At 49.5% G+C, this 17,228-nt stretch overlaps 1 protein-coding gene and 1 pseudogene across 4 annotated transcripts; one reads left to right on the top strand and one right to left on the bottom strand.

Annotated features, from left to right (window-relative positions):
- The first annotated feature begins 135 nt into the window (after nucleotides 1–135).
- Cpsf4 (cleavage and polyadenylation specific factor 4) lies at nucleotides 136–16,379 on the top strand. 4 transcript variants are annotated; one of them, XM_027953244.3, is made up of 8 exons: nucleotides 140–342; nucleotides 4,299–4,349; nucleotides 6,089–6,241; nucleotides 8,284–8,379; nucleotides 8,800–8,893; nucleotides 10,572–10,644; nucleotides 12,199–12,369; nucleotides 15,453–16,379. In XM_027953244.3, exons 1-8 carry the CDS (start codon nucleotides 240–242, stop codon nucleotides 15,519–15,521), a joined length of 810 nt encoding a protein of 269 aa, XP_027809045.1. In that variant the 5' UTR covers nucleotides 140–239; the 3' UTR covers nucleotides 15,522–16,379. The 4 variants fall into 4 exon arrangements, with proteins under 4 accessions (XP_027809049.2, XP_027809045.1, XP_027809048.1 ...); XM_027953247.2 differs by having other exon boundaries at nucleotides 142–342; nucleotides 12,277–12,369; XM_027953245.2 differs by having other exon boundaries at nucleotides 142–342; nucleotides 12,274–12,369.
- LOC114106353 (large ribosomal subunit protein P1 pseudogene) lies at nucleotides 3,546–4,027 on the bottom strand (annotated as a pseudogene).
- Nucleotides 16,380–17,228: the final 849 nt, after the last annotated feature.

Raw genomic sequence — 17,228 nt, 5'->3', positions numbered from 1 at the left:
CGTTCGGCTGGCGGCTAGGCGAGCCTGGCGGAGCGGAGGCACTCTGCGCTCTATTGGCCGGGTCTGGACAGGCGAAAGGGCCGGCGCGGGCTCCGGGCGCTCCCGGCATCCCTCGGGCGGCGGCGGCGGCGGCGGGCAAGGCGGAGGAGGACCGTGTGTGGCGGGACCGGTGGTGGGCAGTGGGTGCGGGCGGCCAGAGACCTGAGGGGGAGCCGGGCCGGGGGGCCGCCGCCGCCGCCATGCAGGAAATCATCGCCAGCGTGGACCACATCAAGTTCGACCTGGAGATCGCCGTGGAGCAGCAGCTCGGGGCGCAGCCGCTGCCCTTCCCGGGCATGGACAGTGAGCGCGGGGCCCCGGCGGGCGGGCGGGCGAGACCAGCTCGGACCCGAGACTCAGCGTCCCGGGCCCTTTCCCCTCATGTGGGACCCCTCTCCCTCGCCCGGACCCGGGAGCCTCTTCCTCGGACCCTGGATCGCCTGGGGCTGTTCGTGATAAGCTTTAGGGCGGCAGGACTGTGTCGGTTGTCCCCGTAACTCTTGAATGAAGGCGCATTCTCCCAAATTGGAAACCTCCACATACACACCCGCTTCTCCAACCAGAGAGAAGTCCCTTCCCACCTCCCTCACCCCAAGCGCCGCCTTATTGCTTTCACCAAAACCGGGCTGTTCCAGGAGCCCAGTGAGGGAAGAACCAGCTCTCCTTCGCTCCAGGAAACCCACAACCAGACCTTCGGATTCTGTTCTTTTCCTAAGACTCCCCACTCCTGGGAGATCACTCCTGGTTCTGAATCTATCAGCTTTTCCTCTGAAACCCAACTCCAGATCATTTACTGCACCCAGGCGGATATATCGACCCTTGTTCTGAGATCCCTCTACTCTCCCTCTTCACATGGGGGCTCCTGGCTTCTCTATCCTCACTTTCAGCAGATTAATTCTTAACTCCTTTCTGAGTTAATGACAGGTAATGCTATAACACTAAAGCTCAAGGAGTTCATAGAGGTCCAGGTGGGGCAGCAGTTTTGGGCAAAGCCAGGAGATCTCTTCAGGGTTGCATCCCCTCTCCCATGACTGCCAGGGGACTGCAGTTGGCGCTCTTCTTCCTGTCTCTACAGCCTCATTCCCCTTCTGGCAATCCGGGCTTCCAACTTGAGTCTATCCCCTCCTGCTGATACTCATGTGCCAAATAATGTTTTTGCCCAAAAAACAAATTCAAATTATTTTACACACACAGACACCTGCAAATAACTCTTCAACTTCAGAAACACACTATCTTGCACACACACACACATCCACTCACACACTAGGACTTCTGTCTTTTTTACCCCCTATGGTACTATGGATTGAATTTAGGGCCTTGCAAGTGCTAAGTAAGTGCTCTACCACTCAGCTACATCTCCAGCTCTCTTTATTTTTATTATTATTTTGAGATGGTATCTCCCTAAGTTTTGCTGAGGCTGGACTCAACCTTGTGATCCCCCCTGCCTCAGGCTCCCAGCCAACTCGGATTACAGGCATACACCATAGCACTTGGTCCTTCTGTCTTGTTTTGTTTTTAATATGCCTTCTCCCTGTATTGCCCAGGCTAGTCTCGAATGCATGGACTTAAATAATGCTCCCACCTCAGTCTCCCAAGAGTTGAGATTACAGGCATGTACCAGGACTCCCAGCCTTTTTCTGGCTTGAGGTCATAGAACAATCCAGGAAAGGCAACTCATCTCTCCATCATTCTACAAGCCTGTGGGAGCAGGTGCAATGATAAGGATCCCACATATCTATTCCTAGGGATGGTCAGGTCAGCACAAGTGCCTCCCCAGCCCAGGGCCTCAAACTTGGTAGCACTCACTGTTTGTTTGTGATCATATTCATTATGCTAAAGCCCAATGAGGCTATAATCCTTCCTCACTCTTCCTGCAGTTCATTCCCATCTCAGTTTGAGAAGAACTATCAGTTTTGCCCCTGAGGTATTCTCTTATTCAATTTCCCTGATACCAGTCCCCAGGACTGTGGATTTCTGACTTTAAAGAATGAACCTCTGAAAAGAACAAGACTAAATACTCTTAAGTGTTACTTTTTTTTTTTTTCTTTTTTGGGGGGTACTGGTGATTGAACTCAAGGGCACTCAACCACTGAGCCACATCGCCAGCCCTGTTTTTTGTATTTTACTTAGAGACAGGGAGTCATTGAATTGCTAAGCACCTCACTGTTGCTGAGGCTGGCTTTGAATTCATGATCTTCCTGCCTCAGCCTCCAGAGCCACTGGGATTACAGGCGTGTGCCACTATGCCTGGCAAGTGATATTTTTTTTTTGGTACCGGGAATTGAACTGAAGGGTACATGACCACTGAAGCACATCTCCAGCCCTATTTTGTATTTTATTTAGAGACGGGGTCTTACTGAGTTGCTTAGCACCTCGCCATTGCTGAGGCTGGCTTTGAACTCGTGATCCTCCTGTCAACCTCCCAAGCTGCTGGGATTACAGGCTACACCACCGCACCTGGCATGCAAGTAATACATTTTTTTAAAAAATATATATTTACTTGTAGATGGATGGACACAATACCTTTGTTTATGTAGGTGTTTTTTGTTTGTTTTTTAACGTAGTGCTGCAGATCAAACATAGTGCTTCATGTGTGCTAGGCAAGCACTCTGCCACTGAGCCACAACCCCAGCCCCCCCAGTGATGGATTTTTTAACACAAGACTTTTCAAGCTTTTTTTTTTTTTTTAATATTTATTTTTTAGCTTTAGGTGGGCACAATATCTTTTTATTTTGTTTTTATGTGGTGCTGAGGATCGAACCCAGTGCCTCATGCATGCCAGCGCGCTACCACTTGAGCCATATCCCCAGCCCCTTTTCAAGCTTTTTAAAGTGCAAATAATGACTCTCCTCTAACTTCCTGGTAACACCTCTAAATACAACAGCCTTAACTCTATAGTAGCAAAATCTACCTGCTGTTTATAAGCCATAGAATCTCTTCTATGGCTTAGCAAATGGGTTTCAGATATTCTGTTGGTGGCTCTTCAGAAATTTTGAAATGCCTGCCAATAGGAAAAACAGCTCTTGAAGCAAAGGAGAGTTTACCCTAGAAGTTGTGGCTGGTGAATTCCTGGACTCATCAGAATAGCTGGCCCCAGGGTCCCATAGACTTCTACTGTACTCTGCCTCTGTGGTCTTGCTTACCTTCCCAGAACTGGCTACACCTGTGCAAAAGAAAGGCCATGCTCCTTTAGTAATGATGTGTTAATGATGCATATTAAGAGCAGGTCTGAATCCATGTCTTTACTTACAGTCTTTCTTCAGGACTAGCGTCTCATAGGCACCTGCCTCTTTTTCCTGTAACCTGTCTCCCTTCAGAGGCCCCATTTGCTTGTTGATATTTCCTGTGAGATCATTTCCTCCTTCTTAAGTGCCATGAATTAGCCCTCCTGGAAGGTCTGAGCTGGGGTAATTAACCTATTTTTGTGACCTTGTACTCCATCCTACCTTCCTCAACCACTCTTAACTCTTGTTGTTATTTTGTTTTTGCAGAGCAGATTCCCAGAATATCAGTAAAGTTCAGCTTTTTATTGAAGATGTTACAAAAGAGGTTTAATCAAAAAGACCAAAGCCCATAGTATCATCAGAGTCCTCAGATTCTTCTTTCTTCCGCTTTCTTCTCCTTAGCTAGGGTAACAGTGGTGGAGAGGTCAGGACCTCCTGCCAGTGCCTTATCAGCTGCCAGAGCAGGTCCACCAGCCCCTACATTGCCAGTGAGGCTCCATTGTTGATATTGACCAAGGCCTTTGCAAATGCATCAGGCTGGAAAGGTTCACCATTTATACCAGCTGCTTTAATGAGGGCATTGATCCTCTCTGTGACAATCACCTCATCATCCTGCAGGACAAGAGCAGAGTAGATACAGGTGAACTCAGAGATGTAGGCCATGGTGTCCTGTATGTTTCTAGTCACCAGATGAAGTAAGGGTATCACCCCAATGTAACCTTTGCTTCCTGGGAAGGACCATGCACCTGGGTGGCATCTGAGGAAAAGCCACTCTTCAGCTTCTAATACCTTGAAAGGTCACTTCCAGGAGGTTCTCAGCACTGACTGATGCTCTGTCTCAATGTGCATGTCTCATTTTTCAGGGAATGACTGAAATAAGTGGTTTTCGCCTGACTTGGTTGGGCTTTGCATCTTTTGCTAATGTTTCCTGTACCCTAGGTCAAAGGCCAGAATAAACCCTTCCCATTGTCTTCAGTCATTGCAAATAGCAATGGCACTTTGCTTTGGTTGATGCTGCTCCCTTTCTTTTTACAGAGTCGGGGGCTGCTGTCTGTGAATTCTTTTTGAAAGCTGCCTGTGGCAAAGGTAAGAGACTTCGGTTTTCTAAAATGCCCCTTCACCACCTTGTCCCCTAGCAGACTTGTAGGTCACCAAGTCTCTGACTTGTGTTGCCTTCTGCAGACCAACAATGTCCTTAGTTGAATAGGCTAGGAACCTGATGGGGCATCCCCAAATCTAAACACAGGATTGAACCTGGCTCAGATGCTGCCTTCTCACCTCAGCAGAGAAGAAGCCCCAGCATTGAGGCATCCAGAAATGTTCTCAAGGTACCAGAGTTACTCTGTGACTGAGCCCAGTGAATATAGGCCTCTTTGATTCCATTCTCTCGGGCTTTCTGTCCACTGTGGCTTCTTAGCAAAGGACCCTGCAATACTCCTTCTTTTGAGGTCTTGTTTGTACTAACCAGGTCCCAATACACACTGTATGAGCCAGATAGTCTGTTAATTCTGGGCACGTATATGTCTGGGCATTTTTCACCCTATAGGGAAATTTATTTAGGAAACTAAATCAGAAAGTTGACAAGGAACACAGGACTAGATCAAGGGGATGGATCTAGAGGATGATTTGGGTTAGTTTTGGTTGTATAGCAGTCATTTGTCACTGAAGCAGGTAGATGAATTAGCTCAGTGTCATATGATGTGGTCAGGATATCATTCCCCCACTGGGCTCCTGGTCTCTTTTCCATGTGTTTGCTTATTTATTCTACCCTCTGACCAGCCACCTTGTGTGCCACAGCAATCCTTAACACAGCTATTTGTTAGTACAGTAGCCGCTACCCACATGGACCTATTCAAATTGAAATTTAAAAAATTTAAAATGTACCTCAGTGAGATAATAATAATTCAAATGCTAAATAGCCATGTATGGTTAGTGGCTGTCATACTGGACGGCAGAGATGTAGGCCATTGCCTTCCACTCTCACAGAAAATTCTACTGGACAGGGCAAGCATAGATCTTTCCTGCTTACAGCTTCTTTCTAGTTGGGCCTTCCCTGTTGGTCCTGCTAGGATACCAGTTATGTCTGACATTCCCCGAGGATGACTCTGTCACATTTGGGCAGTACAGGTCCTGCTGCAGAAGAACATCTCCCCTCATTTGCATATATTAAATTTCTTCCATTTTAAAGTTGATCTGGAGGCTTAAAAGTGGGCACTTCTAACAGGAGACAACTCCTGTCTGGACTCTAGTCTTCTCTTGGTGGTTCTCTTTATCCTTTAGGGTTTCTCAAACCCCAGTCTTTGTTTTACCACCCCAGTGATTTTCCTGTGTAAGTGTACCACTGGAACTATTTTTAATTAAGGAATAAACTGACCCTGCAGCCCTACCCCAACCTAGGCCTGTTTTACCTTCATCTTACAGTAATATCTATGAAATCCTGATCTGATGTTTCAGTTATATTTTTCTAAAACACCTTAAACTAAAATACAGAGCTGTTAAACTGTTAAATGTTTGCTGGGGAACTGGAGTTGTAGCTCAGTGGTAGAGTGCTTGCAAGCACATGTGAAGCACTGAGTTTGATCCTCAGCACCACGTAAAAATAAATGAATAAAATAAAGGCTTTGTGTCCATCTACAACTAAAACTACTGTTAAAGAGAATGTTTGCTGGTATAGTGCCTGAAACCACGTTGCCTTCTGCCAGGGGCACCTCCACCACCTCCTAGGGTATGCTGCTTTCAGGTGTTCAGAGAAGTGTGGAGTGAAGGCGCCTTCATTTCCCCAAGCCCATACCTCTCCTTACTCAGTGGCCCCTCTTCCTGGGCAGGGGGCATGTGCCCATTTCGCCACATCAGCGGTGAGAAGACAGTAGTTTGCAAACACTGGCTGCGGGGGCTGTGCAAGAAAGGGGACCAGTGTGAATTCCTGCATGAGTATGATATGACCAAGATGCCCGAGTGCTACTTCTACTCCAAGTTCGGTAAGGCGCATGAAACCCTGGGAGGTGGCACCAAGAACCCAGACCCCAGGGCCAAGCAGCTCCTCAGGGCCTGCTGCATGTCTACCTTCTCCCAAATATCGAGTTTCTGATGAGAAACTTGGGCAGTGCCTACTAGCCCTAACTGGCTCTGTAGTGAGGGGGTATCATGGTGATAGCCCCTCATGTCTTTATAGTGCTCCAGAGTTTGGAGTACTTTTAGACACTGAGATTTACAAGGGTCCCATTAAGCAAATAAGCAGCGCAGCCGATCAGAGACCTTGCTTCTGTTCCTGGTAGCCTGATCCCTGAAATCCATGTCTCCATCCAGCTTGGTCATTGAGTACCCCTGGGTCTAAGATGGTGCCTTATCTCTGGGAATGTGATCTGGGGTAATATCTTTGCCATCTTCACAGCCCTCAGAGTTGGTCTCCTGGTGGCAGTGAGCCCCCCTCTTCACCTTAAAACAGATTGCTTTGAGCTCTGCATAGAGAGTATGAGGCCTCACCTTTCCTGAGTGACTTGTGTAGAGAAGCAGGGGACAGAGTGGAAACAGTGGTGCTGGTGTAGAGCTTAGTCCCCAGGGTTTATGACTGCTCTGACCTTCAAGGTGACCCAGAAAGAAGCTCTGTTGGTCAGCACGAGGGCTGGCTCTGGACCTAGGACTGCAGGCCCTATGTAGGGGCTAGGGCAGGAGGTTGGAAGCCTGTGGGAGGCTTTGCAGCAAGCTGAGTGCTGGGCTTGCTTTGCACTTTCAAAGCACTATTGTTAGAGGAGATGTTAATTACTTCAGCATCCCAACAGGCTTGGCTGCTGGCTTATTAATGATAGTTGTGGCTTGTTTTGTTGAGGCAGCATAAGCTATGAAGTCAAAGCAGACAGACAGAACTAGGACTTGGCCTTCCCAGCTTCCCATGGCTCCCACTGCAATGCTGGAAATGGGCTGAGCCTCCCATCTGGCCCCAGAGCTCTCCCTTGAGGGCATCTCTCTGCAGGCTGGCCTAGGGTTCCCTCCTTCCTGCTGGGCCCATCTCTGAAATCCCCTCTGCCTGCCTATCCTCTGTAGCTCCTGCCTTAGTGCAGACACATCACCTGCAACTTCTGTCACTTGTCCACAGATGTGTATTGGGGTTTCCTTCTACACACTGGAGAGAGAGGGGTAAAGAGGACTGACTGGTCCTTGCCCCATGAGTTTTTACTTCAGTGGGTTGGATACAGAGGCAGCTGATAAGCCAGTGAGACAAGGAAGAACATTTTTCATGGAAAGTGCTGGGAAGGAACTGAGCAGTGGTAAGACCCACATGGAATCTACTTTAGGCAGAGAGACCTGGGAAGGACTCTGAAGAGGAGTCCTGGGCTGGCAACTGGAGGGTAGGAAGGATTCATCTTGGGCAGCAGAGGAAACCAGAGTGGTTGAGAAGGGGGTCCCTAAGCCTGTGATGGGCCAGGGCAGGAGTTTGCATGTCCTCTCGATCGTAAACAAGGGTTAACATAGGTTGCAGAGCAGATCTGGAGGTGAGCGGTCAGCCAGGAAAGTAAGTATGTCCTGGTGCCGGGGGCCAGCTGGGCTGGTTACTTCTGAGAAGCACTAGTCCACGTGTGTTGTCATCATCTAGGCTTATCCCATGCCACCACATGGACCCAGCCTTGAGCTCCCAGATCCTCCCTGTGTTTGTCCTAAAAGTTAGAATTCCTTAGATCTTCCCCCATCCCAGCTCATAGATGGGAAGAGCTGATCAGAGTAGAACGGGAATTCCCTAGTCTCAGGTGCATTTGCATATCAGGCTTGCTACACTGTCCTCTGGGAAGGGTAGAACTATGGATTTTGATGAGAGCCTGCCCTGGGCCAGGCTCTGCTGATGTCATTATTCCTCTCAGCAGCAATGATGCATGTGAGGGAAAAACTGTTACAGCCCCACTGAAATTCTGCCCTGGGTTCAGGGTTTGCCAGGCCAAGCCTGGACACTGGACCCCCTTGGGCCCTCTTTGCCTTGGGAACTCTCCTAGCACTGTTCTAGGAGGCCACATGTCTGGGTTTCCTGCAGGGGAGTGCAGCAATAAGGAGTGCCCCTTCCTTCACATCGACCCCGAGTCCAAGATCAAGGACTGCCCTTGGTATGACCGTGGCTTCTGCAAGCATGGTAAGTGCTAGGGTAGGCTGGGCTTGGCCCCAGGAGAAAGGCCATACCCCTCCCTCTGCCCACATCACCCTAGGGCTGCCAGCTGGTGCTCCTGGGACATAACTCCATCTGTGCCACCTGTCCCAGTGAAACCTGAATTCTGTGGCCAGTGAGACTTTTTCACACCACTCCTTTCCCTCAGGCCTCCCAAAGAGGCTGTGTGGATGGCATTCTTGCCTGCAGTTTTAATGAGGAGCCCAGTGTAGAGAGGCCTTTCTGCCTGTTGTCCTCTATGAATGATAGCCCAAGCCAGCCTGTGAAGCCACACTCTGGTTCTCTGTACCCCAGGCAGTCTGGGTGGGGCTATTAACTATTAGCAGGGACACCAAGGTATCCCCTATAGAGGGGGCATCTGAGTGACCCAAACATTGGGCTCCGCAGGTCCCCTATGCAGGCACCGGCACACGCGGAGAGTCATCTGTGTGAATTACCTCGTGGGATTTTGCCCGGAGGGGCCCTCGTGTAAATTCATGCAGTGAGTACTCTGGCCCCAGCCCTGCTGCTGCCCCTTTGTCCTTCCTGGTTGCAGCTGGGCTTAGGTCACTGGGTGATGTCAGCACCACGGCCTGGGGCAGGAGTGGGAGATGAGGGAGGAAATCACTACTTATGGCTGCTGCTGCTTCTGGAGCATAAAATCAGCTCTGCCTAGGCCAGCATTTAACCTTCCATGGGTCATGTGCCCTCTGGGAATCTGATGAAGGCTCTCTAGACCCTGTGCTCCAGAAAAATTCTCACATAGGCTATGATTTAGGGGGTTTAAGGACCTCAGGTAAGAGCCTGTGTCCGAGGCTAGGAATATAGCTCAGTGGTAAAGCACTTGCCTAGCATGTGTGAGGCCCATCCTCAGCACCACAAAAAAAAAAAAACCTTAGGAACCTGTGTCCTAAAGGAAGGGAATTAAAGTTTCAGGGCCTTCTTTGTGTAGGTCCTGATCTTGTGGTTCCATATGAAATAATTCATATAACTCTGGCAAGTGGGAAAGATGGTACTCACTTCCCACCTGAAAACACTGGGGTTCAGGGCTCAGTCACTGGCCAGAGCCAGTAGCATGTGGTGATACCTGGTCACAGATCTGTGGGCCCCTGAAGCTGGATTCTTCTTGCCCAGTGGGGTTATTGACACTCTTTCAGGGGCATTGCCTTGGCCTTTAGAGCCCAGTGTACTTTTTTTTTTTTCTCCAGGGATTGAACCCAGGGGCACTTAACCACTGAACTACATCTCAGTACCTCCTCACACCTTATTTATTTGTTTACTTTTTGGTTGTTGATGGACCTTTTTTTATTCATTTATTTATATATGGTGCAGAGAATCCAACCCAGTGCCTCACATACGTGAGGCAAGCACTTTACCACTGAGCTACAACCCCAACCCTCCCAGCCCTTTTTCGTATTTTATTTAGATAGAGGTTTTGTTAAGTTGCTTAGGGCCTTGCTAAGTTACTGAGTCTGGCTTTGAACTCACAATCCTCCTGCCTCAGCCTCCCAAGCTGCTGGGATAACAGGTGTGTGCCACTGTACCCAGTTCCTAGTATATTTCTTTCACTTAGTTGTTACTTAGGGATGGATTTTTGCATGAGGTGATGTTAAGACTGCAGAGTGCCCGTGCTGCCTCTGACCACTATGCTGAACCTGCAGCAAGAGCACAGTTACTGTTTGTTGGGGACCCTGGACCCTGTCTGTGTGCAGGTAGCAGATGCTGTCACTGGGGTCCACTCCCTATATAAGCACCCATGAGCCTGCAGATGGTCTGGGAACTTCTGCTTGCAGGGTGAGCATGTCACCAAGAGATCCTATACATTATTAGGACACTCCAGACAGACTCTTTGGGGAAGGGGCCTTCTGTGCACACAGCCCTTCCATAGCAGGCATACTCCAAGTGTGCCTGTGCTTACCTTTCTCAGAGCAGCACTTGCCCAAGGTCTCCTAGCTCTGCATAGGTAGAGCTGGGTCTGAGCCAAGGCCCATCAGTTCTGTTTTTCCTGCTGTTCTGTGGCTTTCCACAGGCATTGCTGAGTGCCAGACTTGCTGCCTCTAAGTGATTTGCGTTGCTTTTGCTTGGGCAGAGGTTAGGTGCAGTTTTCCAAGCACAACCTGACCTGTCTCCTCTCGTACCTTCTTCTCTGTTCTCAATCCCTCTGGCTGCCGGGTAACCAGCCCTCGATTTGAACTGCCTATGGGAACCACTGAGCAGCCCCCACTGCCACAGCAGACGCAGCCTCCAACAAAGGTACCGTGCCCCCGCCCCTCCTTGGCCATGCTGGCCCTGCAGAGAGAAACTCAGTGCCACTTCAGTGTGTAGTCTGCAGTGTACAGTATGCTGTAGTCCCAGCTGGAGGCCTGTGAGAGGAGAGTGAGGGAGGAGGCAGGAGAGAAGGGAAGTGCCTTCAAGTTCTAGCAGAAAAATCAGGGAGAGCAGTTCACATATCTCCCTAGAGATGGAGAGCTTCTGCCAGAGCTGAATTCCCACTTGGCCTCATCCCTTGCCTCAAACCTAGAACCTCAGCAACATGAGGCCAAGAGCAGGATGGCAAACAAGATTGTGTGTCACTGTGTGAATGTGGCATGGTGCCACTGCAGCTCCATAGTGCCTGCCTCGGGAGCTGGGTAAAGGGTGGCCTCGGCCCACATCTCCTGCTCTTGTTTCTGTTCTTCCCTTTATAAATGGGGAAAGTGGGCTCTTAAAGAAAGACTTACCTGAGGGGCACCAGCAGGAAGGGGCTTGATGAAGGAGCACAACCAAGGCCAACTGTTCTTTGGCCAGTAACATCGCTGCTCTTTGGAGGTTCCAACCAAGAATAGGGCTGAAGGACTAGCTGGTTCCAGTTGTCTATTCAGGCCCACAGTGCAGTTTGTTGGTCCCCTCAAGCACAGGGAGAGAAGGAAATGCCATCAACAAATGAGGATCTGCAGCAGCCCCTCAAAATCAAGGGCTGTGTGGATTTGATTACCAGAGTGGGGGACTGGGCCCAGAGGAAGGGCTGGCCCGGGTGTTAGGCTGGGCCTCCAGTAGGCCCTCTGTGTAAACTGGTCTGCCAATCTTGAAGCCTCACCTCCTGCCTGGTTGGGCTCTGAGTCAGTTGCCAAAGCCCCTCCCATTCTTCTTCATTGTCATGAGCTGAGCATCCATGAAGGGATGTGACTGCACTTGGCCTCCATAGATCCCCACCTTTAGGAAAGGCAGGAATTCCTGGGCAGGGATGCAGCTGACAGCCTGAGGTTCCTAGCTTGGGTCCTGCATTTAGAGGGCCAGAGCCAAGAACCCACCTCATTGAGAGGTAGCCTTGCTGAGGAATCCCTGTCCCAGGAGCCTCCATCCCCCTCCTTCTTGCTACTCTCTAGAGGAAGGCCCTCTCAGCCCCTAGAACACAGGTCAGCATGTCAGGCTCCAACTGTTTTTCTGTGACTGTTGCTCGCCGTGTAGGCTGCTAAACATCTGGCTGAACCAAGCGTTCATCCTGACCTGAAGCTAGAACCTCAGAAACAAAAGTAAGGCCTGATCATGCCCTCGCCCCACTGCCCCAGAGACCTCCTCTTGTCTCTTTGGTGTTTTGTTTTCTACTTTTATTTTTCGTTTTTGTGTGTCTGCATGGTGTTTTTCGGGCAGCAGCTCCTGCCATCATCACCACAAATTTCTTTTCTGCCCACTCCTGAGCTGGGCCATCGCGGAAGCCCTCTTCCTGCTGGTCATGCGGGAGCAGTCCCGCCCTTTTTTCCTGTTCCCATTGGTAGTCTGCGTGCACGTGTTTTCCACAGTAAAACCGTGTTGTGTAACTCTTTCCAGCAAAGTAACAATCCGCCATTACAAAGGTCGTCCTCCTTGATCCAGTTAACGAGTCAGAACTCTTCTCCCAATCAGCAGAGAGCCCCGCAGGTCATCGGGGTCATGCAGAGTCAAAACAGCAGTGCAGGCAACCGGGGACCCCGGCCGCTGGAGCAGGTCACTTGTTACAAGGTGAGTCCCAGGACTTGGGGACAGGGTGGGGTCTTCTCTCTGGTCATTGACCATTCCCTCCTTCCCCAGATGTGTGGTTGGTTACTTTTGAAAAGTGAAAACTTTGGTTTTTGCTGATTGTAAAAATAATGGTGGGCCACTATAGTAGTCTGGAGACCATCCTACTTCCTCCAACACATCAAGACATAGTGCAGGGTAATAAAATATTGCTGCTAAATGAGTGGACTGTGCTTGCAAGGAAACGAGAGATCTTTAAGTGCTAGGGAACAAAATGGAAACAAATCCAACGAAGAGTGATCCTTGAAGCTTTGTCTGCCCCACAGGCATCCTTAGATCATGCATCCAGGCACACTCAAGGGAATAGGACAAAGCTTTTTGCCTATGATGGAGGAACTGGATTGGGAACACACACTCCACACCTCTTAACCTAAAGTGGGACACTCGGGGAAAGGGTGAATTTAAACAAATCTACTAGAAAACTTTCTCATTCCTGGCTGTGGGTGGAAAGGAGAAACAATTCCTGAGAACAGGTAGTTGGTAGCTGATCCTTACATGATTTGGGGCCTGTGTTCACATCCTTGGTGAGAGCTAAAAGTCACAAACTGAGTTTAATCTATAATTGGCTTCCTTGGAGTATACCCGGGCTCCCAGAAGGAGCTCTGAGGGGTATATTCTCAACCCTAGCCATACAGAATCCCCACAGAGTTCCAAAGAATGAGTTCATGTTTAAAAACTCAGAAAACATAGCTGGATTTAGTGGTGCACATCTATAATCCAAGTAACTCAGGAGGCTGTGGCAGGAGGTTCATAAGTTCAAGGCCAGCCTTGATAACTTGGTGAAACTGTCTCAAAAGAAAAAAATAAAAGGGGCTTGGGGGTGTAGCTCAGTGGTAGAGTACTTTTCTAGCATGTGCAAGGTCCAGGACTCAATCCCCTGAACCAAAAAAAAAAAGACACAGTGGCACATGCCTATGATTCTAGCAGCTCAGGAGGCTGAGGCAGGAGAATCACAAGTTCAAAGCCAGCCTCAGCAATTTAGGGAAGCCCTAAAAGCAACTTAGCAAGACCCTGTCTCAAGATAAAAAAGGACTGCAGACGTGGTTTAATGGTTAGGTGCCCCTGGGTTCAATCCCTAGTACCAAAAACAATAATAATAAAAACAAACAACAGAAAGAATGTTTTTTACTCCACTACTTCAGTTTTTGAAATTTTTGCAGCAGGGTCTCATTAAGTAGCTAAGGCAGTCCTTGAACTTGCAATCTTCCTGCCGAGCCTCCTAAGTATGGGGAATATGGGAGTGCGCCATTGCACTCGATTTGTTCTTTTGCCATTGCACTCGATTTGTTCTTTTGCTCCTAATAACAGTGCTGTATCATTTGTGAGCTCTTGTCTGATGTCACTGGCATCCAAGTCAAAGGGCATGTACTTAAAATGTCCATCCAGCTTGTCCTCAGGAAAGACTGGGCCCCAGGACTCTACCACAGCAGCCAGGCATTCCTTGAGCTGCTCTGTCCAGCAGAAACATGCATTCCTGGGGCTGAAGAAGGCAAGTGCTTTAAAAGCACTCAAGGAAAAGTGCATCTGGATTCAGAGAAAGCCTCTCTGGGGAAAGTTCTGAGCCTAAGCCTTAAGATGTGAAAAGAGCAAGGAAAGGGAAAGATCTGGAAAAGGCAAGATGGGTGGAAGGCATGCCTTACTAAATTGCTGAGGCTGATCTAGAACTTGAGATTCTCCTGTCTTAGCCTCCTAAGTCACTGGGATTACAGGTGTGCACCATTGCGCTCGGCTCATGCTGTTAATATTAAAAATACTTCATGTGAATCCTAGATTCCTGGGAACAACTATGAAGACCAATGAATGTGCTGGGTCCTGGGAGTGGGGCCTTGTGGTTATGCTTTCTGGTGATCATATTAGCCTAAGGGCCAATTATCCATGAAGTCACACCTACAGATTAAACAGATCTTAAAAACATGAGACTGCAGTGTAGGATAACAGAATAAATAGGGGCACTGGGTAAGGATAGTAGAACCCCTTTATATTGTTACACACCAGGGAAGCAGGGAGTGGGGATTATGGGAACAGAGTTGGGGAGGGCAATGGGGATTAGCATCTGCACCCTCCAGATGCCTCTTGAGCCTCTGTTTCATGCTTGAGGTTGCCATTCACTTAGATTTCCCTTCTGTTTTAAGTCTCACAAGGATAGAGACACTATGGGAGGTCCTGGATAATCAGCCAATATAAATCAGGGTCAGATGTGTCAGAGGTGACACTATCAGCTCCACTCACCCAAGTCTAATCATTGTCCCATCTTTGACCCTGTGATTAAAACCTGTTCTCATGGGTAGCTTAGACAGTTGTGCAGGAGCCAGGAGGGAGCCGGGCACAGTGGCACACACCTATAATCCCAGAGGCTCTAGAGGCTAAAGTAGGAGGATTGAGAGTTCAAAGCTAGCTTCAGCAATTTAGGGAGGCCCTCAGCAACTTAGCAAAACCCTGTCTCTAAATAAAATATAAAAAAGGACTAGGGATGTGGCTCAGTAGTTAAGCACCCCCAGGTTCAATCTGCAATACTTTAAAAAAAAAAAAAACAGGAGGGAAAGTGTCAGTACAGCCCACCCTGTGTCCACAGCCATGGCTCCCAAAGCTGGGGAAGGAGACTGGTAGCTTCTCTTGCGTTGTTCCCTCCCCATCTCCTCAGGGAGGCCCCAGACGTTGGCTCAGAGGTAAGTGACTGACTGGCCTGTGTGCAGAGAGGGCCGAGAGCTCTGATGCCGTGGACTTCTCTTCGTCCTGCCACCCACTTGTGAGTCCTTCCCAGGCAGGCCCAGGTCTGGTGCAGGTGAGGTACAGGCTGAAGGGGCACCTTGCTGGGCTCTCAGGTCACTCTGGTGACCTTGCTGGCTGCAGTTTCTGTACCACTGCACCTTTCTTGAGATTCCTCTGCTTGTGTTTGAAAGGAAATCTTGCCACAGAATTTCAGGGTTCTCCCTAGCTTGGTATTTGGTGGGTACTGCCTTAGTTGAAAATTACATTTGAAAATGGTGTTGTATTTTTCTCTCTCCTTCCCCTTCTGCTGTTCCCAGTGTGGTGAAAAAGGACACTACGCCAACAGATGCACCAAAGGGCACTTGGCCTTTCTCAGTGGACAGTGATGGCAGCTGGAGTCAGCTCAGAGCAGCCTGAGGGGCCCTGCTGTTGGGTGTGTGCACTGCCTGCTGAATGTAGTGTTGGTGCAGCTGACTAAAGCCAGCAAGCATGCTCACTGGGGCTTGTCGTTCTGAGGGGCCACAACTGTTAAGTTTCCTATCATTTTGCTGTAATCTCTTTTTAAAAAGGGACATGTGCTTCGTTGTGTCCCCAAGTCGACATCATGTTTGCCTGGGCTTCCACGCCTCTTTTTCTGGGACTCCCTGCACACCTACCCTCCAGGGGGAGGATGTAGTTGAGGAAGGGCTTGTGCTATGCTGTTGTGTGTGGAAGGTGGCCTTTCCCCTCAGGGGCTCGTTAAACACCAGTTCTTGGAGAGCCCGGGGATTGGTGGATCATTCAGAGCTGTGGCAGGTCATGCCAGCTTCCACTGCGTCCTGCTGAATCCTGAAGCTGTGCCTATCAATGTGATTTGAACAAGGGAGCCCTTCCTGACAAACTCAGTGCACTCACTGCCTCAGCCTAGCCCTGGGCCCAGGTGGCAGCAGTTGAGTGCTGCAGGGCTCTCTAATTTGAGGTTCTGTCTTCTGGGCTTATTTTCTCATGGGGCCCTGATGATGTTGAAGGTATTCTTCAGCCAGAGCCACACACCACCCTTTAAATAGCTGATCCATTTGCGCCTACCTCCTGCTGATCAAGAGTCTGTACTGTCACTCAGACACCTGTGGCATGCAGAGGAGACTGCCCTGCCCTTGAGCCTGGAAAATGTGAAACCATCACCTGCAACCTGCTGGGCAAGTGGGCCTATCAAAGTTCAATTACAAGAACAATTTTTATGAAGTTGATTAAAGCTTGTTTTTTAAGCGGTGTCTCATTACTTATGGGGACTGTGTGCTGGGGAGACCCACAGGCTACACTAGCTGCCTGGCATAAAGTGGTGATTGGTGCTTTCTCATCTCTTTGAAAGAGAATCTCACAAAGAGCAGTGGTGCTGCCTAGACGGGCCCTTGTACCCAAAGCTGGCAGGTCTCACCCCTGTCAGCTGTTGGGTGATGCCTATTCATCCAGATTCAGCCCATCTAGGGGATCCTGGACATGACATTGCCCTCCCCAGCCTGTCCCCCATAGCCTGCACCCAGCACAGTGTATACGCTTACTGTTGGCCCCTCAGTAAGGAAGTGGTGTCGGTCTACATGCACCTAATGTCATCTGAAGCCCTCTGATGAATAGGGGGCAGCCCACATCAGGTCTGTGCGTTTCCCTCACCCCTACCCAACTGAGCTCCCTGCTACCAAAGCCATCTTACCAGGAAGCCTATGTTTCCTAAGGGCTCTCCAAATAGTGCTTGGTGACCTGGCCCGGGAGCCCCTGATGCCCTAGTTTGTGCAGAAAAATAAGCAAAGAGAAGACTTCGCAGTCATCTGAAAACCCCCCCGCCTAGAGCTTAGATGGCCAGGGATGAGATCTGGCATTTTCAGGGACACAGGCTGGCTTTGAACTTGTGATCCTCCTGCCTCAGTCTCTCAAGCTGCTAGGATTAGTCTGTTGGCTTTCTGTCTGTTGGCTGACAAAGGCCACAGTATCTCCAAATGCCCACAACACTCATGGCAGCCAGCCCAAGCGATGGGGGCTCCAAGGATTAAAGCCCTGGGTGTCTGACGATCTCACACCTCGGAGTGAGGGTGATAGGCACATCAGGCAAACAGCACACA

The sequence above is a fragment of the Marmota flaviventris genome, chromosome 19 (genome assembly GCF_047511675.1).
Source record: "Marmota flaviventris isolate mMarFla1 chromosome 19, mMarFla1.hap1, whole genome shotgun sequence".
NCBI lineage: Eukaryota > Metazoa > Chordata > Mammalia > Rodentia > Sciuridae > Marmota > Marmota flaviventris.
The sequence above is the reverse complement of the archived record's forward strand: the minus strand, read 5'-3'. Positions and strand labels throughout refer to the sequence as shown.